Below are 24106 nucleotides of genomic sequence, written 5' to 3'. Positions count from 1 at the left end.
AGGAAGTAGGTATGGGTAGGAAGGTGTCAACAAATTATGTTAGCGTGTCTGGCACTGGTCAATAGTAATAAAAGTAGGTGTACAGTGTTGCCCGGGTTACTGTAACTATGTTATGGTTACTACAACACTCCGCTCACTCCCCCGCATTCTCCATTCTTCCCTCTACTCCTCTATTCCTTCCTCCACTTCCCATTTATCACCTCATCCATCCTATACGCCCCATCTATCCCTTACTCCCCCTCCCCATCTATTCTTTCATCTCTCTCCACATTTACCCTGTGATGAGAGAAAGATTAAGCCACCCCGGAAGAGACACCAAAAGAGTAACTTCAGGTGGTAAATATTTGGGGTGAATGTGATTTTCGGTCGTGAATTGGTAGCAATGATTGATTGATTGATGAAGATCAAGCCACCTAAGAGGTGACACCGGCAATTTTGTGATTAATATTTCATGTCATTGTGATTCCTTTGTGTTTATTAAGGGTTGGTTGAGGTTAGTGACCCGCCTCCACCCGGACCATGTGTTGAAGGCCCTCCCGGGGAGGGTAACTTCCCCGTGGCTAAAGCACGCTTAAACACTCTTTCCACGTGAGCGACAGTCAACACATTGATTATGTTATCAACTCAAAGTCCACTCTTTCTGTTCATACCATAACCTTTGCAAAAAACAACGTTAAATAATCTCTCCGGCTTAGTGCCTTTTGATCATTTCTTTTTTTCTTGCAAAACACCTAATATTAATATCCTTTAATTAACCGAGGACAACAGCAACTTTCTTACATGTTTGAAAACCAGTTAAATTGATAGTTCAGTTCCTGAGTCCATTATGTGTTCCTGTAACTATTCCACAGCCACTTACAGGATGGATATTTGGTGATTAATATATGGGATATTGGGTGATAAATAAATGAGGGTACCGGGTTTAAATTTCCTACAGGGCAAAGACGATTGGGTACATTTCCTTTCACTTGATTCATGTGTTCAGTTAGTAATAAGTACCATTGTTGTGCGATGTATCACGGGGAAGGTCAGTAGTTGACAAAGGCGGACCTCAGTGAGCTTTAGTTCACGCTTTCAAACCTCTTCTCTCAGCTTAAGTGATAAAGCCACTTATTTCCAGGAAGCAGCGGTTCCAGAACCTTTCAGACGATGTGAAAGGATGGCTGACGAACAAATCCTTCTCGAATGCCACAGTGACACAGTTGCTGAACAAGATCCCTGCCGACGGCTGGAGAGAGATACATGTAGGTTATTTCTGTGACAATCTTGGGAGCAGGACGGTGGGCCCGAACCCGAGTCATGGTCACCCCAGACCTCATCCTCCTCCAAATATTTCCTTGCAGATATATCACGTTATTGTGCTCTCATTATGTAGGTTATTTCTGTTTCTGTGAAGAGACCTGTCTATAGAATGGGCGACTAGCGATGCATATATGGGCATTGTACTATATGCTGTCTGTACTAAGTATCAATAACCTAAAAAAGGAGTTACGTGGTCTTGAAAATGAAGTTTAGATAATTATAATTTATTTTTAATTTTTATAAGTAGTAAGTTTTTTGTCATTATCTCTTGTATTTTTCTCCTCTTGAGTTCAAGCATTCTTCTCGGTGAATAAACCATCATTAGCAGTAGTTGATTGCTGTAGCAAGCTATCAGTAGTTGATTGCTGTAGCAACCCGCCAAACACACACCAAAACTACGACGTTGGTACAACGTTCGAACAAGTTTTAACACCTCCTAACCAGTTATAACAACCAATATAGCAAGTTGTAACAACGTTTTAATACGTCATAAACACGTTAAGCCAAGCTGTAACAACTTTATTACAAGTTGTAACAAGCGAAAAATAGAGACAGTTTCGGTTTGTGTTTCCAGGTAAGCACGAATAAATGAATACACATATACTACTAGCCTACTCTTCGAACCTGACTACATATCCCACCTTCAGCCTACACCCAACCACTTGGGCTGGACGGTAGAGCGACGGTCTCGCTTTGTGCAGGTCGGAGTTCAATCCCCGATCGTCCAAGTGGTTGGGCACCATTCCTTTCCCCCCGTCCCATCCCAAATCCTTATCCTGACCCCTTCCCAGTGCTATATAGTGGTAATGGCTTGACGCTTTTCCCTGATAGTTCCTCCTTCCTCTCCTTCAGCCTGCTCTTCTGATGACGGCCAAGAAGAAAGAGGTCACCAACTTGATCGCGATGGGTACCGGTAAGGTCCCCCAGAGGTTCCTGGACGAGCTGGATCGTCTGACACTCCTCAACATGACAAATGATGAAATCATCAGCCTGGCCCAATATGATATCAGCCAGGTATGTCATATATATACGACACAGAGAATGTAGATGACGTCGTTTGTTGAATATTATTAGAATATTCTTTGCCTACTGCTTGCAAAATTTTTGTCAACTACCATTCAAGCTGTCATTGCAATCAATCTTATATTGTTTCTGCTGTATTGTGCCTACCAATTTGTTGTCAACTACCATTTTAAGCTGTCATTGCAATCAATCTTAGCTACCTATGTGCTTTAATATACTGTACCTACAATTTTCTCTCATCCTCTTTTTTTTTTTTTAATTTCATGTAATCTGTTATCATTTTTTTGTCTATAAATTTTGCAAGTATTTACCTCCTTAAAATTTTCTTAGATTAAGGACCTGCCCGAAACGCTGCGCGTGCTAGTGGCTTTACAAGACTGTAATTACCATATTTGTATCCTCACATTCCTTATGTACATTCTTGTATATGCATAAATAAATAAATAAATACTGGGAGAGAGAACGGGAGGCAGGGACAGTCATAGAAAACTGTAGGGTGGTATGCAGAAAGAACGGGAGGTAGGGATAAAGACAGAGAAAACAGGGGGAAAAGAGGCAGAGAGAATGAGAGGGAGGAAGAGAGGCAGAGATAATGAAAGAGGGAGAGAGAGAGAGAGAATGGCAGGGGAAGAGAGAATTGGAAGAAATGAGAGAGGCAGAGAGAACAGGATAAAGATAGATACAAAAAATAGATGGGGCTATCTGGCAGTGCCCGGGTAGGTCGGTGTCTCTCTACCAAAAATACTTTTGTATATCTAGTGTCCCAGATATTTTATGATATAGGTGTGCATAAGATGAAGAGAGCACAGAGGTAATGTTTTAACAGTGAGTACCGTGACAGTTGACAGTGAGCGAGGCCGTGACCCTGGTGTCAAGGCTGGGTGACCCCGCCAAGTGGTCTCCTCAGAACGTGACTGACCTCGGCCCAGTCATCTTCCAGCTGCCCGTCTGCCTCGACAAGGTCCAGAACGACTCTACTGCCCAGGCGGTGTAAGTATGGCTGGGGAGCTGGAGACACCGAGTAAGGTGTCTCCAGCACATTCTTGCTTCTTAGGAGAAGGTGAATCCCCTTGCTCACCACCTTCTTCACCAAAATTATTTACGTCCTCTAATTACTCAACACAAAGCTGCTATTAGAACAATATCTAACTCAGGCCCCAGACCCTTACTCAAATCTCTAAATATGTTAGATATTAAGTCACTGCACATCCTCTCATGTGTACTCTATATATTTAAAACTCTGAACTGTAATGTCAATGATGACCTTAAAAGCTTCTTAGAAGGTTATAACAGAACCCATGCGCACCACACCAGTAACAAATACCTATTTGATATTCCAAGAGTATGACTTAATCGAACTAAAAATGCTCTGCAAATCAAAGGACCCATAATGTGGAATGAACTTCCCAGTCATGTCAAAGACTGTACCTCTTTCAGCCAGTTTAAGATAAAAACTAAAAACTATCTAATAAACTCCATGTAACCTGCCTTACCCCTAAATGTCAACCCATGTCTTACTATTGTAATCAATGTTGTTTGTTGACCAACTCGTATAATTGCTATTCTCTGCCTTGTTCCTCCCCTTTTATTATTTTGTATTTTTTCAACACAATTTATACTTTAAGCTCAATTACTATTAAGTTTTAGTCTAAGTGTTTCCCCCCCCCTCACCTTGCCCAAAATGCTATGTGTACTAGTGGCTTTAGGTATTGTATGTACTATCTCTATCTTTAAATCCAACATTATGTATGTAACTCAATGTATGTACCTTTACCTGAATAAAAAAATCTAATCTAATCTTAGTGGCTTTGCAAGAATGTAAAATACCAATCTTATGTAATCTCAGATACCCATTGTACCTTGTAAATTAATATTATTGTTATTATTATTATTTATAGAGGTGCAATTCAAGCAGAGGACTTGAGCAGTAGTGGACCCTATACCCTTCCTGTGGGCTGTAGTGGACCTCCATACCAATTTCATGGTTGGTTGTAGACCCCATACCCTTCCCTTGGGCAGTACCCTCTGATACCTTTCCCATGGAAAGTAGTGGACTCCCTGATACCCTTCTTGTGGGCAGTAGTGGACCCCAGGATACCCTTCAAGTGGGCATTAGTGGACCCAGTACCCATCCTGTGGGTGGTAGTGGATCCTTATATTTATCCCTCAGGATCTTAACCCCCAAATTCAATTAGCTAAGCAAGTAACACTGTTAAACTAGTTACAGTCTATTTAAGTCATATACATTATTAAATATGACCGAAAAAGTAAGATTAATAATTCTAACACGAATTTTCTCAATGTTTCTTACATTTTTCTTCACTGTTGATGGTAACTGAAAAATCAATTCTCCAAAATTCATTTTTATTTCTAGTCTGACGCAACACTTGAGCGCGTTTCGTAAAACTTATTACATTTTCAAAGACTTTAGTTTGCACACACACAACTATGACTGAACAGAGCTTAAACATCTTTGATTTTTTATACCTGCATTTGGGTGAGGTGATATGTTACAACACGTAACATATCAGTTAAGTGATATACATAAATCCAAATACTGTAACTTAAAATAATCACCAACAGCATGGAAATCCTGATAATGTGCCAATCAGCAAATCCTGACCCCAACTGCCCACATGTGGAGCACCTGTGGACACTCACACAGATGATGGTTCAACGCCTAAAGGGGCCTCCATCAACCTGGAATAAAGACACTGTCAGAGCCATGGGTAATGTCAGCATAATACCGGACTACGCTATCGTATACCTCACTAATTCGTTTGTTAAGGACAAGAAGGCGGATATTGTCTCGGTGAGCGAGACAGTGTTTGTATTTGTTTGTATTCTTATTATTGTCGTTGTCACCACTACTGTAATCACTATTCATACTGTCATGTCACCAAAGCTGTTACTCTTATGCTGTCACCAACAGTGTTGTCACTGCTGTCACCACCATTATCATCTCAACTGCCACTACACGTGTATTGTATTACTTTAACTTTCTTTGTCACCATTGAAACCACTTTTTGTTAATATTGTCACCACTGCATTCACTATTATTTTCAGTACTATTCACTGTTATTACCATTCCCTGTAGCACCCCAGTGCTAGCATTATTACCTACATGTCCCCCTATCCACCGACATACCTGTGTACCTAACTATATATCTACCTTCCTACCAACAAAACCTATCACCTATCGACCAAACCCTATCAATAGCAAAGCCTATCATCTTTTCTATGATCCTATTTTCTTACCTAGCTTCCTGTTTACCTGCCTAACTACCCTTCTCCATTCTACAGGTGCCCATTCCAGCCACAAGGTTCCGGACTTGCGAAAACTGGAAGCAAGCTTTATGCCGGACTGAGCAGTGTACCGTCATGACTGCTGCAGCTGTAAGTATAGCAGAGCATGAGAGTATAAATTATAATTAATTAAATGTATTTTTTGTAATTGTTTATTATTTTGAAAATCCCGGCACATTGTTATTGTAATGTTCCCTCATAATTACAAATCTGAAATCTGCATTAAAAAATCAAGTGCCACATCAAAAAATAAAAAATTACCAAATAGCAAATGAATGCAAAAAAGGTATCTAGTGAGATACTGTCATGTGTGTATAGTGAAAGTTGTAGAATCAACAAAATCGTAGAGTTGTCATCTGACACACCCTCACCTTGTGCACGGTACACCGGCTGTTATCTTGAGCTGAGCCTGTCCCCGGCAATGCAGGATGGTGTTGGCCAGCTAAATCCATTAGATCTGCAACATCTGTAGGAGAAAGACTTCTCTCTTCACCTCAGTAGACAACATAGGACTCTGACTATAGTTTCCAAACTCTTCTCAAAAATTGATTATTACCATCCAGTAATATATTTGGAAAATGTATATTATTGATTGTGTATTTTATTGCCAATCTTTCTAGTTATTATAGAGAGATTATAGACTAAGCTTACTTTGTTTTTATTTTAAGAGATTAGACACCATTTAATGAGATAGACAAGTTACCTAAATCTAAGTGACGTATAAATGTATGCAAAAACCCAACATGAGATTTGGTATTGTAAGCAGTAGGAATACTGTTCTGATATTTTATTTTGTTATTTATCTATATACAAGAAGGCACATTGGGTTGTGAGAGCACATAACATTGGTGTTCTTACATTCTTGAAAAGGCACTAACTTGACCTTGCACTATTGAGACCTCACTTCATTATGTTAGCGTTTTGATCACCATACTACTGTAAAGTCAACATTATTATCGTAATGAAGGATTGCACAGTTAATCATCAATTGTAGGTATTTTTTTTTTTAAAGATGAAGAGCATGAAAGTTCTTTTGGTATAACTTGAAGGCAGGTAGGCCTATGACTGAAGTATACACACAGATGAATGGCACATGCAAGGGGTGTATACAAAAGGTGCTGAAGCTGTCAAATCAAGATAAAACTCACAACAGATTCCAACATTATAACCTAAGCACCATAACTCCACACCATGACCACGTATTCCCCTTCAACAGGACAATATATGGTACAACAGTCTGGCCAATCTGCAAGTGTGTGTGGGGCCATCAGATCTGTCACCAGCCGGACTAGCTGATCCCACTCTCAAGGCAATAGCTTACACGAACTCCAAGGCTAGGGGCAAGGATATCAACCCCCAGGTAAGAACTTATGGATGCACAAGGGGCCCCTTGAGGGAAGGTAAGTCAGGGAGGACACTAGGTTACTTCTAGATATTCAAGGAGACATTAGGGGAATCCAAGACTCACTAAGATATATTATCAAATACTCAATAGTATGCTGGAAGATATCTGACTACATCGCCTAAGGACTACCAAGAGACACAAGAGGACATCATAGGCATTGGTGGTACATTAATGCCTCAAACAGACATTAAATGAAAGCACCCAAGGCCATATTATAGGCGGATGATGAATCACAATAATGTCATGAAGATATGATGGTCAAACCAAACACAAGATGATGAGTAGACAACAATGTTTCAGTCCGTCCTGTACCATTATCAAGTCTATTGTGACAATCAACTTGGTAATGGTCCAGGATGGACCGAAACGTTGTCGTCTCTTTATCTTCTTGTGTGGTTTGATCATTACATAATATAGGCACGTATGTAGGAATTCCAGGAAATGTCCCAAAATACCAGAAGAAAATAGGGAGACACTGAGGAGTCAGAAATACAGTACCAGAGAATCCTGCGGGATACCTTAGAAGACAAGAAGATACAGGGAACATAATGGAATGTCAAATACAGTAAAGATACAAAGATATGCCACGAAGATAAAATCCTTAGGCATCACCAGAGATCATGAGAAGATATCCACATACACTTGAGTGCCCCAGAAGTGACCCGGGGAAACCAAGGATTGCCAAATAGCATACGAGGAAACATTGGGAGTACCACAGGGTGATGTATCAGGGAATATGAGAATACATCAAGGAGCGCAAGAGAACACTAAAGGATATTTAGAAATATTAGAACATGCTAAGGACAAAATAACACATCAGGGGACTTTAAGAGAGGAACCTGTATCAGCAGACACTACAAGACATGAAGAAACATGTCTGTCTCTTGTCTGAGTCTGCCTTCCTCATGTCCCCATATCCCACCTTCTCATATTTCCCCAGGTGCTCAATTTTGGATTAGTGCTTTCTCCTCATAATCACCTTACCTTGGAAATAGAGTTGTTGATTTATTTAACACAAATTCTGGGTGACTTAAAATCGTAGAATTGCTCATTATTTCCTGGGGAAAGTTAGACATATGAGCTTGGTTGGATATAAATAAGAGTTGCCTTATATGCGCCAATAGGCCTTCATTAGTATACTTTATTCTTGTGTTCTTTTCCTAGGATGCTCGCATCATTCTCGATGATGCGCTGATGAATAAGACTGTCGACACCATCACCAAGTCGGATGTTGATGCCCTGGGTGAGTGCCACCACCTTTGTGGTTCTCCAATGTGTTTGTTACCCTCCAATATGGTGTAGAGAAGAACTGGTATGTTTTGGACAGAGGTAGATTTTAGGCAAGGTTCTCCATCCAAAAGCATTCATCCTGTAGTCAGCAGGTGCAACCACAATATTCTTGTGATGAAGTCTTGGTGCACAATTTGCTTGGAGCTAACTCCATATATTTTGAATTTGTTTTGTTAACTTGCCATATATTTTTTAGACACATTGTGAGCCTTAGTATTATGGTTTCCCAGTGCCAGGACCAAACATCCTCAGGATGCATCCCACAACAATTGACTTATGTACAGTACACAGTATACTACTAGAAGAGAAGTATCAGATGTAAAAGTGCATGTTTAACACCTTGTTTTACCAGGTTATCGAGTCCTGAATCATTCATTTCTGAGCTGACTGCTTGCCATTGCACTACAGATCTTGCATAAAAAATACAGTGGAACTATTAAAGTATACAGTACTGTACAAGGAGATACTGTACTGGTGTTATCAAGTAAATTCCTTACTTTTGTTTCTATCTTGAGAAAGTTGTATAGAGGGATGTGACTGGCAAATTTCTTACAAATATTCTTCAGAAAAAATGTTTTTACTTATAATATATAAAATAAACTGTGTATTATAATGATGACTTGACATACCAATTTATTGTCATATTAATATGAGGATGAATATTACATATCCTGCCTTCTGACTGTAACTAAAATATAAATAAATAAAAAAATATATATATTAGACAATTTCTCTTGTAGGATGGGCCAAAATATCAGCAATGTGTCATCTTCAACTCTGTGGGTTGGGTGTCATTACTATATTGTATTTTATATAACTTTGTATTAGAATGTACTCGATAATCTTAAATTACGTATACTGTATTCAGGAGGGCCGTTGATGATGAGGGCTCCTGCGTGTTACCTAAAGGCCGCTGCCAAGCGTAGACTGTTGAATACAGTTCTTCCATCAATGGACTCTAGTATCATGATGGTCCAGGGACCTGAATTTTCAACCAAGGTAGGTGCACTAACTATTCTAAGCAGTTACAACTGTTCCAAGTCTTAAACTGAATCTATTCCAACCAAATTCCATAATGCCAATAAATAGTTAAATACGTTCCATAATTTCAATGATGCACCATTTCGAGCATTTCCAACTACAGTACTTGTGTTGTCATAAAATAGTAACAGTAATTTACACCACTGCAATCAGTTTCACCCACTCACACCATTGCAACCAATTCTAACCTTTTTAACAGTTTACTTCCATCTATTATCTAAATAATTTTTCAACTGATTTTACCTTATTATTCCAATTCTCACTAAATCTGCCAACCAATTAAATCTTAAAACCCAACCATTAATTTTCAGCCTAATACAATCAAATTTCTAACAAAGCTAAATAGCTTAATCATACCATTTTCCAACTAATCTCGACCTGTCTACGACCAAACAACTAATGTTCCTGGAAAATCCAACATTTTCAAACCCTTTCCCACAATTTTTATCTAAATCCATTAGATTTTGTGATGTAACCATATAAATTTTCCAGTCAGAACCAACCAGTCTTTCTAGATACGTCCCTGGCCACCATGCACTGACATACGGTACTTTAGAAAACACCCGACATTCAACTGTTTGATTATTTATATAAATGTATATTATTTTTTTACTAATAAGTAGACAATTTCATCATTGCTGTTCCATTTTTTATAAACAAATACCAATGTATCCCATGGCATCTTTCTTCAGATAAATGCACTAATGAAAGCTGACATGGATACGACATTTATTAATGGAGTGTTCTACCTGAGCCTGTTGAGTGACTCCCTGAAGACATATATTAGCCCAAATCTTCTCAAGGATCAGAACAAGGCAAACTGGAAACTGATTGTTGATAAAGCTCAGGAGACACGTCAGCGGTTGACAACTTACCAAATCGACGTAATTATGTCACAGGTGATTTTTTATTAATTTATGGTTATAAATATAGGAGTATTTCAGGAATGGAACATGGGATCATGATCTCTTCATCTCGTGCTGCCAACTGCCCCACAATAATGCATATATTCCAGACCTGTATCGTCTACTGGTCCAGCCAGGTGTTTGCAAGAATCCCTTCGATGCAAAGATCAACTCTACCCAATAGCTCCTGTTACTCTGGTCCAGAGTACATTACACACACTTGTACATCAAACTTTAGTTCATATTGTTTCTTCCAAGAGCATTCTCACCAAACACAACCCAGTCCCACATGCTCTCCATTCAAGTTTTGTGTTCGGTCCATAGATTTTTTGTTTTATCACATAGCGCATTTATGGCACTGCTATTTTAAATTTAAAACCGTGTGTAATTACCTAACTGTAGATATAAGATAGTAACTAAGCTCATGATGTCCCATCTTATAATATTTGCCATATACAGTAGAATGTTGAAAATTCCAATGGTGTTGTTATACATTACCCTCTCGGTTAATTTATTCTATCCATTTTAATCTCAATTAGTAATAAGTATTAAGTTTTAGTCTTTAGTGTTTTTCCTGCCCGAAACGCTTTGCATAATAGTGGCTTTAGGCTTTGTATGTACTAGCTCTATCTATAAATTCATCAATATTTGTATCACCCCTTGTATATATGTATTTTACCTAAATAAACATTTGAATTTCAATTTTGATTTGAATCTAGCACTGTGATAAGTGTAGCTGTAGGGTGAAAGCTGTGCTTGTGGTGTCCTGTACTTCTGTAATTTATTTTCATAAGATGGTTTGAAGCTTTTGATGGTTTTAGCATTGACTCTGTGCATGTAGACACATGTGTATGTAGGCACACACATTCACATAGTGTTCTATATTTGGTGATACAGGACACGTGACGATTGTCATGTGGTGTGGTGTGTTTGCATATATAAATAAATTTTTCTCCAAAGATTTTTATGTTGATATATTTCCATGTGGTGGCATATGCTGACTTTGGTCTAACATATAATACAAATAACTATTTCAGAATTTTCAAGCTACAGTATATAATTGTCAGTTTAAAGTTGGCTGGCATTGCATATACAGGTATAATAAGCACCTCGTTCTCATGTCCTATTTTTGGCAAATTTATTAACCATGAGCAATTTAATTGCTTTCAGTTGACAACCACAGAACTACTCCCATACACCCCGCTCTTTAAGGAGTACGCCTCTACCAGAAAGATAGAAGGCCTAGACCCGACCACTTTGGCAATGCTGTCCAAGAATATGTCGCCCTTCTCCCTTCCTGTAAGTCTTAATCAGTTACCCAGCTAATTAATGTTATGAGGTTACTCACTGAGTACCTTGTGGTTGCCCTTCTAGTAAGTCCTGTTGTGGCTACCATTGAGAAGATAGTTAGTTTTGTAATAGCAATGATTTCTTGTTAAAGAATTACACATTGATCACTAGTTATGTTATAAATTAAGGTGATATGCTTCATGGCAGCCGTGACTTGCCAGCATTCATAAAGATTTTAATAAATTTACAGTTTATTAAACTCAATGGTGATAATCGTGAGACTATTTATATCCAAGATCCGACAGCGCTCGATGGTCAACTCGGGCATAGATATTTCATCGAATCGCCTCACTTTGTGGGGCCATGTGAGTAACACAAATGCAAACAAGCTTGAATGGTCCCCAAGTCAATATGCAACTGAAAACTCCACATCCCAGAAGGATTTGCACCCAGATAGCCAGATTGGCTTGGCTTTTAGTTAATATTTTTGGGGGTGTGGAACGGATTAATTCAATTTACATTATTTTTTATGGGAAAATTTATTTCGGTTTTCGTATTTATGGTTTTCATATTTTCTGTTTTTGTACCATCTCTGGGAACGGATTAAATACAAAAATGAAGGTATCACTGTACTACTTTCTAAATATTGCTGGTCTGAGCCCTTGTGATGATGGCACCATAGAATTTATAGCTTAATAAATTTTGGATAAAAATCTTGTCTTGTAAACCAGTATAATTATTTCTGGTGAGAATAGAGGTTCTTTTGGTACAGAGAGCAGAAGGGAGAGGAGGAAGGGGAATGCACTTATAAAAGATGAACGGACAAAGTAACAGGCATATTCAGGTAGATGTCCTCACTCCTTCCATACCTACTGCCGTCTCCATCACCACCACAGCTAGTAACAGCTCCATCTTTCCATACAGTGTTTGCGAGGTGCCTACTTGATCTTTGGTGGCACAAATAACATCTCTGCTGAAGTAATCAGGCAAGGCATGGACTTTCTACCCTGCATGAGTGCCACTGATGCCCAAAAAGTGTCTGCAAGTGATCTCTTTCGTGTGTTTGGGGCTATCCAGGCCACAAACAAGGCACTATCCACGGCAGCAGTAAGCTAATAAATTTTATCAAATGCTGTTAAATATTCTAGACAATGTAAAATTCTATATATTTTAGCATATTGCATAATGGTGAATGTATTATATTCATATTGAAACATTGCTCCACTGCACTTGGAATTAAAAAGTACAGTGTATTCCTTTTGCTTTGATGCTCTGGTATCCCTTTTGCTTTGAGAAGTGGTTACCGTTCCAATATCCTACGACTAGAATCAGCTTGTGCCAGTCTGAACATCAGTACACCATGTTACATGTTCTGTTTTTTTTCTTGTCAATAAATTCGAGATTATTCACGTATTGTTCTCGTCTCTCAACATCAGTGCCGAGTGTTCAGAGACAAGCTGATGGACTGGGCCGCTACTAACATGCCCACCGGACTTGCATCTTTGTCAGATGTTGGCCAGCAGCTCTTTTTGAAGGATGTTACAACCATCCCCCCATGTGTCATTGTTAGCATGGGGTGAGTGTAGTAGAGACTTTAGGATGACAAGTGATATTTATGTTTTTAATACTTTAACAAAGCACATTGCCATCTGTGAAGTATGTAATTGTTAGGAAGAATATGTTATGAATCATTAAATCTAGGGATTCAGATCTGAGGCGTTGTGAGAGATGCAGTTCATTTCTTGTTTTTGATAGACTCAAGTTGCAGTTCTTCAGAGGTTTGTCTTGTAATTGTATAAAATGAAATGGTATAATTTTTAGGTGACCCTGTGATGTTCTTCTTGGTCAAGCCCATTAATTGTCTCTAACCTTTTCCACTACCGCTCGTGGGATGGGTATGTGCTTGCCAAAACTTTCAGACAGTCAATTTTTAGTTAATATATCTGGTGTTTTGAATGTACAATGTCCATTTTGTGTCATTTTATCTAACAGTGTTTCCCCTTTCAATTCAAACTATAACTTTAAAAAAAAGTACTGATCAGTATTATTATTTTGTAACCCTCAGAGAACTTGTACACAATGACATCACAGTAATGGAGCAGGTCAGTGGGATTGAACCAGCATCCTTAAGTGTCAGAAGAATAGTAACTTTATTGTGTGTGTTTGTATGGGATAAGCTCTAACTTTTGTATCCTGTCTTGCAGTAATTAGTTGACTAATTGAATAACTAATTCTCTTTAACAGAAACATCGCCCTGCAAGTGCTGAATGCAGAGATGAAGCAAGTACTGTTAATGCAGATGTGCAAGAACAGCATCCTTTCCACCATCCCCCGGAACAGCAGGCGACTCTTCATTAACTCTATTTTTGGCAATATGGTAAGCGAACATTCACAAGCATCATAATTTATAATGGAGAGCAAGCACATGTACATAAGATGAAGCGACTGAGCATCATACAAGAAATAAATAACTGCCAGCTTTTGAGTCCAACTAAATGTATTCACATAAGATGTGAATAAACCCCTAAGATATGAAAAACACTCCTATATGGAGTAACCTGTGCATTAAAAAAAAAATGTAAAAACGTATTTCCTTACCATTATTCCATACCCTATTGTTCTCTTATTAATGTAAAATGCATTATTAAATCACATCTACTTGAGAACCTTTTGCTATGTCCCATACCTGGGGTTGGGAGCATATAGTGATCAAAGATCAATCCAATACTGGGGTGAACTGCCCTTAAAATTAACAAGAGGTAATGGAACAGTCTTCCTCCAAGAACTGTTTTCAGTTTACCAAACTATGAAACAAATTGCTAACTACATCAGGAAACCTTCCTCTATTTGATTGCCAGATTGCTTATGTGGAGATTGATCACTTTATCAAAGAAAAGTTAACTAGCCATCTTATAAATTTAAATGTCCACATGTTGGCATTTTATGCTAGAATGTGTTCAGGAGTGTGTATGCTAGTCATGTTTTTTTTGTCTTGCTGCTACAATCTACTTCAGCTCGTATTTAATGAGTTCTCTATCACAGTTAACCATTTATATCTATAAGGATGTTTGAAGGTGGAGGCCAGATGCTTGTGCTTAGCCTAATTAATGGTGATTTTATTGTGAGTGTCATAGGGGAGGTTGGGATTGGCTGAATGTCCCCTCCCCCATGAAGGGGGAAACACAGCCTCGAGTCCACAGATTCTTGCATTTGTATAAAAGATTTATTTTCTAATGGCAACTATTTGTTGAGTAATCAAGATAATATGCAAGGAAAACTGTTACAGGGATGGTGGAGCAGGGGGGGGGATGGGTTGAATATGTGGAGGGGTAAGTGGGGGTGAAGAGGTAGGTTGGGGATTGTAGAGAGGGGGGGAGGAAGTGGGGGGGGGTTATGGGTAGGGAGGTTGAGTAGTGTGTGGAAGGGAGATGTGGATGGGGATGGGGCAGGGTGTGTGGAAGAGAGATGAGGGAGGGTGGTGTGGGGAGACAGGAAGGTGGTGTGTGTGTGTGGAGACAGGGGAGGGTAATGTATGGAGGTGAGGAAGGGTGTGGGTTTGACTTGGGTACTGGGTCAATCCAGGTATTCCCTAGGTACCCCGTCTAGTCATGTATAAAAGAGTCTTCTAAAGTAGACATAGGTAAGTGTAGATAACATATGAAATTTAAATATGATTAACCAAGCTAACTAATTCCTCTTGTTTTATTCCTCGTGCCCTACTCTGTCTCTAGGTAAGTGCTGCAGGAGCAAAGGTGGGAGTCTGCGAGTTAAACATCCTCAATGACTGTGCATTTGACCTCAGCCCATATAACTTGAAGAAAATGGACGAGTTTGCCTCCTTTGAGTTTATCAAGCGTCTGCAAGTTAGTTTATCATTGTATTTGTTTGTCCTTTAGTGTTCTTGCTTGCTTGACTCTTTCATATTGTGTGTGTGGTATGTAAACTTAATTTTATGCATTTACATTTGAATTTGCACTACGAAATTTCCTTTCCTAATGCAGTCTTAGCTATGTTAAGAATTTAAATTTATTGATTTACAGGAATATAATTATCCATTCTTTTAACAGATGCTCTCACTTGTTGAGCTTCAATGAGAAACTAACAATGTGGCATGTATGCATGCATGAATATACATATTCATATGAGCATAAACTTCTCTTGTAAATTGTGTCAAGACAAAGGGAACAAGCAGAAACTGTGCTTACTATGAGTGTTACAGATGTTATATCTGCATTCTTAATTTATATGTAATATTTTTAATGGCATAAAATATTTGTATAATTTTGGATGAACAAAAAATCTCCTGTCTACAGAAAGCCTTCCTGAGCGCGGTGCCTCCCTGCCTCGACCAGTCACAACAGCAACAGATTGGTCAGATGCTTGTCAAAGCTAAAGGGTAAGGTCATTTACAGAGTAGTTGAATAAAGGTCAAGTTATTCCTAAAGCTTGCTCCTAAGGATCATAATATGTATGGCATTCCATAAGTTATTTTCTGTGGAGAGCCCGTTCGGTGCGGGGTTTGCTGTTACAGGGGGGAGGGATTTTCTTATCCTCCTTCCCTGTATGAGATTGATATGGGTACAGCTCCTCCCTGGGTTCGGTTCTGGGTTCACTTGTGTTCCTCGATTCCTTCCTTCCAGAGGTTTTCGGCCTCCCACATCCTGCCTAAGGAGGTTTGGGAGGCCATTGTGGCTTACCTTCTGTGTGACCCGAATTTTGCCTCGGTAATGGATCCTCCCTCATTTGAGTTTGGTGCAACTTTTCCTTATTGGGTGTGTTACGAGGGGCTGGAGTCATCCTGGTTGGCAGACTGTCCAATCTGCTTGGGCCCTGGCTCTTAGGTTTTTGTCGCCCTTTTGCTTCATTGCTGTTTGCAGTATCAGAAATATTTGGCATTGCTGATACTGCAGTTGTACTGTATCTGCAGGTGGCTTCGTTTAGTTGCTGGCCCATGTCAGACTTTTGTCGGAGCCCCCAGACCCGGCGTGGGGCCTGGGGCTTTCCCTTCCACCTCCCAGGGAGGGGGGAGCTACGTAGACAGGCAGGTGTGAAGCGAGTTTGTTTGCTTGTTTTCAGGTTGTGGAGTTCTACTTAGCAGTTTGCTTTTCAATAACAATTTTTCACCAGTTGGGGTCTGTTTTTGGACGCCTACCTTTCTTTCTACCTAAACTAATAGATGGCAGACATAGAATGCTTCCAACCACATGGGGGTTTCTATAGGCCTCGTGCCTCTCTGAGGGGGGGCAGGTTCTGGCTCGTAGTCGCCTGGTAGGCTTAGAGCTCCATTCGAATTGACTGATGCCACGGGCGAATACATACATATCAGCCTGGTATAGCTCCGGGAAGCCTCCGGGACTCTCCCAGAAAATGATATTTAATTACATTCAACGCTGTATTTTTTTAGTTAAGGGGTTTAAAATGTTCCATTCAGGTTATTGCTAAGTATTACTCTTGAAGATCAGAAGGAAAAATCATTCCACAAGGTTTTTACCGTTTAAGAGAGATCATTCCAAAGTGTCATTACTAAAGTGTACAGAAATTCCAGAAGTTGTTATTGTTCAGTATGATGCTACGCCAGTCTCACTCCTGGAAGTTAAGGACCACACTCCTGCTTATCCTCTTTTACTGCCACGTTATCCTCATCTACTTCCACGTTATCCTCATCTACTTCCACCTAATTCTTCCGTCATCATCATCCTCTTCTCTCTTCTTTCTTCAACTTGTTATCCTCTCCTCCTATTTTGCATATCATCTTATTCTCTGTTTTCTGTCCCAATTCTTTTCTTTCATCCTCTGCCTAGCCCCTTACCCCATCCTTCTCTCTATTTCCTTGTTCGATACCATCTTTCCGCGTTTGGAGAAACTGTGTTCCATTGGCCTAGAGATCAGTTGATTGTGATTTATGAAGTTGTAGGCATTCCATTTTCACATCAGTGAAATACTAAATGCCATGCTTTATGGTCAAATTTTGCTGAAAAAATGTTTATTTTAATCTACTAAATGAAGGAAAAATACCATGAGAACCTGTCTATAAAAAGAGTTCTCAATTCTTTCCAGTATTTCTCAGAATACATTCCCCTTAATGATTGTTCTACTAATATAGGATCATGACAAGAAATAAACAAGGCCCCATCACGTTTCCCATGCCAAATCTTTCTTTTAACAGGATTTTCTATAAAATACTATATTAACTCTTTCTGATAAATAATTAGAGAAGATATGGTTGCATAACAATTTCTGACTAACATTTCTTGCAGCCAAATTCAAAACTGTACTGAACAAAACTCATCAAAACCCTTCACTTCCAACCATAGGATTTCTTCCAAAATTGACTCAGTGACTCACACTCCAAATTGTATCATTGGTTCTTCACCCATATTAAGTGGAGCATGTTCAGTTAATGGAGTTAAACCACATTATATGTTGAGTCTTGGCACAATTCTTCTTGACTTCTTAACTGTGACCTCTGACCTTCCAGGCCCACCACCACCTGGAAAAATGCAAGTGACATCAGTTGCCTCCTGGGAATGCTACCAAGCACCAATTTGATGACAATTCCGGATGAGGTCTACACGTCCACGTCTTGCAACATTATGATGTCCCCCTTTGAGGATGGTCAGCTGGTGAGAGATAGGGTGAGGTTGAGGGAGGGGGGAAGAAAGGAGGGAGGGAAAAAAAAAGAGAATGGGGTGAGGGAGAGAGGAAGGGAGAGGAAATAGGAATAATCAAGAGGGAGAGAAGCCAAAGAAGAGGGAGAAAATGGATAAAAACACGAGGAAGAAGCAGGAAAAAGAATGCTTTCGGTAGGGAGTGAAGGGATGTTTTTTTTATAAAAAGGGAGATGGGCACAGCACCAACTGAATCAACATAGAAAGCAGAACCAATAATACTCCCAGCTGAGATAGCACCACAAATATAGAGGGCACCACCAAAAAGTTTCATTATTGACAGCAGCATCAGTAATCCATCATATTTACAGGGTGTGTGTAAGATTGGTGCCATGAATATTAGAGACAGCATCGCAATGGATCAGGCAAAAAGATGCATCAAGCTGAGGCAGACAGGTGAGTCGGTGAATGCTTGTGCATTGTTATTAAGGGCCCTCAACTCCTCCATGGCCTATGACTGGTTGAGATTGGTTAAGATCAAGAAATATTCTGTTGCTGTTGCACAGGGCTGTTAATGTTACATGTACAGTAAATGTGACTGGCTTTTTAACTTCCATGAGTGTTAAGGTCCAGGATTATCAGTTTATGACTGGCTCTGCATGGTTGTTAGGCCTAGAAATGTAACAGTCTTTGGTGGTTCATTGCTGTTAAGGTTAAGTATTGTTATTTAGGTCCCATGAATATCCGATGGTCTGTGGTTGAAAGTGACTTTTATGGTTGAAGAATTTTACAGTCTGACTAATTGTATTTGGCTATTATGGTGTTATGTATTATTTATAAATTCTACTTATATTTTTTAATGAATGTATGCTGGTGAAAACCTGTTAAATATGAAAATGTCTTGACTTAACCGATGAATCTCAATTCAAAACTTGACAAAAGTGAGCCTGTGAGTGAGACGACTCCAAGGATAAGTTCCAAGACACTCATGCTCTTCTCTCTTGCTGGACATGACTGTAAATTAAATAAATATAAATAAAAATTATTTGGTGTACATGGGCCACTTTCCAGAGTTGTGTACTATCTTCCTTCTCCTCCTCCTCTTCTACTGACTCCTCTTTTCTTTTTTTCCTACTAGTTTTGTAGCTCTCCTTGGCCCTTCCACTCTTGCTGCTGCTATCCTGGCCCTCCTTGATTGTTGCCACCAACAATGGCTAGTTTATCATGCAACCAATATTCATTGTACTGATCCTGATTTTCCTCACGTGTTTGCCAAATCTTGTGTGCTTGCTTCTCATACACACACTACTTCTCTTTTCTCTTGTTATCCTGCAGGAGGCACTGCCACAGCATGTGACAAAATATCATGTGGAGGAGTTACCGTGTTGACCACTGCAGAGATCAGAAAATTTCAGCTGCAAGAGGTGAAGGAACACTTGGTTGACCTTGCCTCCAAGGATATGGGCATGGATAAGGCTGTGGTAAGTGGAACATGGGCATGGATAAGGCTATGGGAAGTAGGACTTGGGCAAGGATAGGACTGTCTTAAGTGGGGCATGGACATGACTGTGACAATAGACATGTCTTGGAGTATATTTGTGTGAATGTGAGGAGGGTATTGATAGTGGTATGTGATACTGAAATTATGGCCTGCACTTAATGAATATGTCTTGTATTCACAAGTTTGAGCTTGCATTAGATATAAATAATATCTTGATAATAAATGCGGCATCCCTTAAAATGAAAGTACTGATTTTCCCTTGTCAATAGGAGGCTTTTTCCTTTCAATAAATGCGATATATATATCCATACCTACAAGTGACATTTTCACATCCACAAGTGTGAACATTATTTTCCGTGAGCCTTTACCTACAAGTGTGACGACCTTTCCAGATCCTGGCTGGCAAGGTGAGGCAACTGAGAAGCCAGGGTAACCTGACACAGGAGGAGCAGACTAGACTTGGATACATCTACCAGGCCTTCACTGTGGATGACATAAACAACATTACCACATGGAACACTCCAGCAGCCAAGGAGATGATCTTCTGGATGGGGATGATGACCTCCATGTCTGATGAGGCGGTGAGTAGCTGAGGGGGATGGTTCTCATGGGAGGGGGAGGTAAGGTAATTGTATCTGTTTTCCTACTTACTGACTTAAGATATAAAAGACAGTATATTAAAATAATTAGGATACATAAGTTAATCAAAGTATAAATAAAAATACACAGGAATTTATAACAATGTATACAGTTACAGAGGATAACAGCAATGTTCATGCTTCAGAGTTAAAGATGACCATAACTTCAATATTAGGTCGAAGATCAGTGGCTGTGTGTCTGAATATGGTTAATGAGACCAATTTAGGCCTGGAAGGTTTGCCCACACACGGGACATATGTGGGTTGGGTGCACTTGTATGGTGGAGGTTGCTCTAGCTTTGCATGTGGCGCGCTTCCTCTGGGCCTCCGCAGTCTGTCTATTTTCTGTTGCATGGGCCCCATATAAATAACGATATGAAATGCATAAATCACAAATGTATGTGTCCAAATGTCCAATCCACATACCAATCCACAATGAACTAGTACCCATTCATCTAACCACCCACTATTTTTACAATCTTTGTCCAACTACTTGACCCTCTTGCCCACCCTCTCACCCACCCTCATCCACTCTCCCCGACAGATGACTGCAATCAGGGACAATGTTCTGACTAATTACAAGAGCTTATCGAGCATGACCTCACAGGACCTGATGCTGCTGGGGCGAGTGGTGTGCTACTTCACTCAAGACCAGATCAATGCCATTCCCTTGTCTGCTTTCCTGTGAGTGTAAACTACACATTATTTTTCCAATATCACCTTTCAACTTATAAACTAAATGTTTATGTCCTTCGGAGTTTGTCTGTTTTCTGATAGACTCCGATAGTCTAGTCAGTTTGAATCAGTCCCCAGTACTCTGAATCTTCACAACCATAAAATACAATACTAATCCTGATCTCAAGTGTTTAAGAAGGCTGGAACAGAACCAATAAATACCACATGAGAAATATGTGGTGCATTTCTGCACCAATGCAGAAATGCCATGTAAGTAAAAGATCCTAACTCATGGAATGCAATGAAATAGTTTTTGAATTTGTATTATACTTAACCAATTACTAAGAAAAAATTAAAGAGTACCTAAATAGCATTAGTCTATCATTCTCTCTATCACTAAATGGCATATGTCTATCACTCTCATATTCAAAATCTGTATAACTCATTAATTTACTCTTATTTCACTTAGGCAACTATGCATTGGTCTCGGCCACTACTTCACCTAAAACTAAACCCGAAGTTAAATTATAACAAATTCTGTCTTCATGTAACATACAGCCCCTCTGTTTGAATACACAGCTCTGCACCTCAACAATAACTCTGATACCTAAATCCATGAAAACATGTTGTGCAAATAGACCTAAAATCTGGAACTGCCTTTTTAGCGACTTGCCCAACATATTCTGTGTACTCTCTGGCCAGTGGGAACCAGTTGTTAATGGATATCCTTACTTCTACTACTACAATTACTATACTACTACTGTTCACAACTACTATTAATTCTACTACTACTATTACTGTTCTACCACCATTATCACCATTGGTTTGTCACTTCTACCATTAAAACTACTATAGCCACTCAAACTACTACAATGATAATTACTACAAACTATTATTACTATTAAACTATTACTATTTAGTAGTAATTATCGCTACTACTAGTAGTAATTATTACTACTAGTAGTAATAGTTACTGCTAAGTACTAACTACAGTATTACTACTAACTACAGTATCTATTATGGTTACCACAATTACAACAACTACCTACTACTACTACTGCTGCTACTACCACCACCACTTATTGCTACCACTAAAACTACTACACACTAAAGTACTAAAACTACTGTTATCAACAGGGATGCTATGAGGTACTTGGGCACACAGGACTGTAGCGGTGAGAACAACGGTACACTCTACCTTGCCAGCAGGGCCATCGATGCATACAACAGTGACAACAGAAGCATCGGAAACTGGGACCCGGCGACGGTAAGCACTGGGTAAGGGTGCGGGAGAAGGAGTGCATGTGAGTAAGCGATGGTATGAAGAGTGTGTGAGAAAGTGGATAAGTGTAAGGGTGAGGGGGAGAGAGAGATCGAGATCGTAGTGTGCAAGAAAGATGGGGAAGGATAAAGCAGTGTTGAATGTGCTCATTGTCAGGCTCATACAGTACTGCTAATTAAATCCCAAATCTAGTGAACACAGAGAAATGAATATTAATATGAGTATAATATTCTTATTTTAAGGTTACTGTGAACAGGCAAACTCGCATTTAAATACTGTAACATACTTGAACAAACCTGAGTACATGCTTTCAATTGCTGGACACAATATAACTGTATCCAGTTGGTCATGTTAAATACGATACATACACTATTTGTCTGCTTACCTCATGGCTTGAGCTAGTGGTTCAGGAGCACTATCCAAGCACAATATCAATGTTAAAAAGATAATCAGGCGAGTCATATAATCCAAAAATGTGGAAAAGTATTGGAATAGTAGTGGAAAAGCGAGGCACAGCTGATCTATTATTTGTGTAAGTTACTAAAGACTAGCCATCATAGCAGTTGGCATAGGTGATGAAGTTTATGTAGGAGGGTTGACTGGTGTGGTTATGACCTTAAAACTCGAATGTACACATTGAACATAATTATAACTGATCTATCTGTTGATACACATTGGACATAATTACAGCTGGTCTACCTGTTGACAGGTAAGTGAGATGGGACTCCTGATGGGTGGTCTCAGCCCAGAGAGCTTGGCCATGATGCCTGACAGAGCCTTCTCAGGTCTGACCTCAGCCGGCATACAATCTATTCCCCCTGGTGTCTTGAAGGTGAGTCTATCCCAGCCCCAGTGTCTTGAAGGTGAGTCTATCCCAACCCGTGTCTTGAAGGTGAGTCAATCCCGGCTCTAGTGTCTTGAAGGTATCCATGCTGGCACACGGAGTCAATGGTACAGGAAATTGGTGGCTATAGTAGTTGAGATGGGGCACACCAGAGTAGTATAAGCACTTTTTGTAGTTTTCAAAAGGATCTACAATATCAGGTTGTATAAATATAAATGCAGAGCAACAAAAATAATCAGAGAACAGTCATCTTTAATACCAGAAAGCGCTGAGGGCCTCAGGACTAACAACACTATGAACCAGACATGAGAGGGCTGATCTCATTGAAACTTAAATTGTTGACCAAATTAATTCATTGGTTTTGTCAAGGACAGGAAGCCTGTATGCATAATGGGGGGGGGAAGAAATAGCCTAAGCTACTCTATCCCTTTGGGATGTATTTTCATGTCTCATTAAACATATTTGAACTTGAACTTTTGAGTGACCTCCTTACTTCTGTAATCTTGTGTAACTTAATGTATACCATCTCCAGCAGACGGTGTTCATGAATAATTCCAAAACTTTTAGGCAATTAAAGTGCTATATTGTTGTACTGGCTTAACATGCTCTCCTTAGAACTATGCTACCTTTTGTACAGTACCCCAGCTTGGTATAATTTTGCATACCTAAATGTATACCAGTTTCTACAGGTAATTAAAATGTCCCAGATCAAGAATTTGACTCCCACAACAGCAGCATCCATCTCATCAAATCAGATGGCGGAGTTTAACTCCGATATGGTTGCAGCTCTGCAGGATATGCTACCCTCGCCTCCTCCGGGGGCAGGAGCTCAAGGTGTGTGGTCTATTTACCTGGTGCTTGCTTTTCTCTTTGACTTTTTTTGTCCTTGCAAATTACATCTCACACATGCACAGGCCTTTGAAAAGAGTCCATCATAAGAAGTTGTTCAGGAAACTGGAGCGTACTGGAGAAGTGACAGGGAGGCTTTTAAAATGG

The 24106-nt window shown here is 39.5% G+C and overlaps 1 protein-coding gene across 6 annotated transcripts in view; it reads left to right on the top strand.

Annotated features, from left to right (window-relative positions):
- Positions 1-24106, top strand: part of LOC123772647 (uncharacterized) — a 31884-nt gene that overhangs the window by 3656 nt on the left and 4122 nt on the right. Inside the window, exons 4-26 of one of the 6 annotated variants that reach the window (XM_069303422.1) lie at positions 1121-1244; positions 2155-2316; positions 3167-3315; positions 4909-5137; positions 5629-5721; positions 6848-6991; positions 8201-8279; positions 9195-9325; positions 10060-10266; positions 11443-11571; positions 12487-12669; positions 12999-13138; positions 13807-13939; positions 15294-15425; positions 15876-15958; positions 18041-18185; positions 18542-18626; positions 19506-19651; positions 20064-20252; positions 20854-20993; positions 22122-22251; positions 22976-23098; positions 23791-23944. In XM_069303422.1, the coding sequence (XP_069159523.1) occupies positions 1121-1244; positions 2155-2316; positions 3167-3315; positions 4909-5137; positions 5629-5721; positions 6848-6991; positions 8201-8279; positions 9195-9325; positions 10060-10266; positions 11443-11571; positions 12487-12669; positions 12999-13138; positions 13807-13939; positions 15294-15425; positions 15876-15958; positions 18041-18185; positions 18542-18626; positions 19506-19651; positions 20064-20252; positions 20854-20993; positions 22122-22251; positions 22976-23098; positions 23791-23944 (3230 nt within the window). Of the gene's footprint in view, positions 1-1120; positions 1245-2154; positions 2317-3166; positions 3316-4908; positions 5138-5628; positions 5722-6847; positions 6992-8200; positions 8280-9194; positions 9326-10059; positions 10267-11442; positions 11572-12486; positions 12670-12998; positions 13139-13806; positions 13940-15293; positions 15426-15875; positions 15959-18040; positions 18186-18541; positions 18627-19505; positions 19652-20063; positions 20253-20853; positions 20994-22121; positions 22252-22975; positions 23099-23790; positions 23945-24106 lie in introns of those variants that run through there. The other 5 variants (XM_045765902.2, XM_069303424.1, XM_069303425.1 and 2 more) reach the window with 5 other exon arrangements.

Source organism: Procambarus clarkii, chromosome 50 (assembly GCF_040958095.1).
Source record: "Procambarus clarkii isolate CNS0578487 chromosome 50, FALCON_Pclarkii_2.0, whole genome shotgun sequence".
Lineage (NCBI taxonomy): Eukaryota > Metazoa > Arthropoda > Malacostraca > Decapoda > Cambaridae > Procambarus > Procambarus clarkii.
Note: the sequence above shows the minus strand (reverse complement) of the source record. Positions and strands in the feature narration are given on the sequence as shown.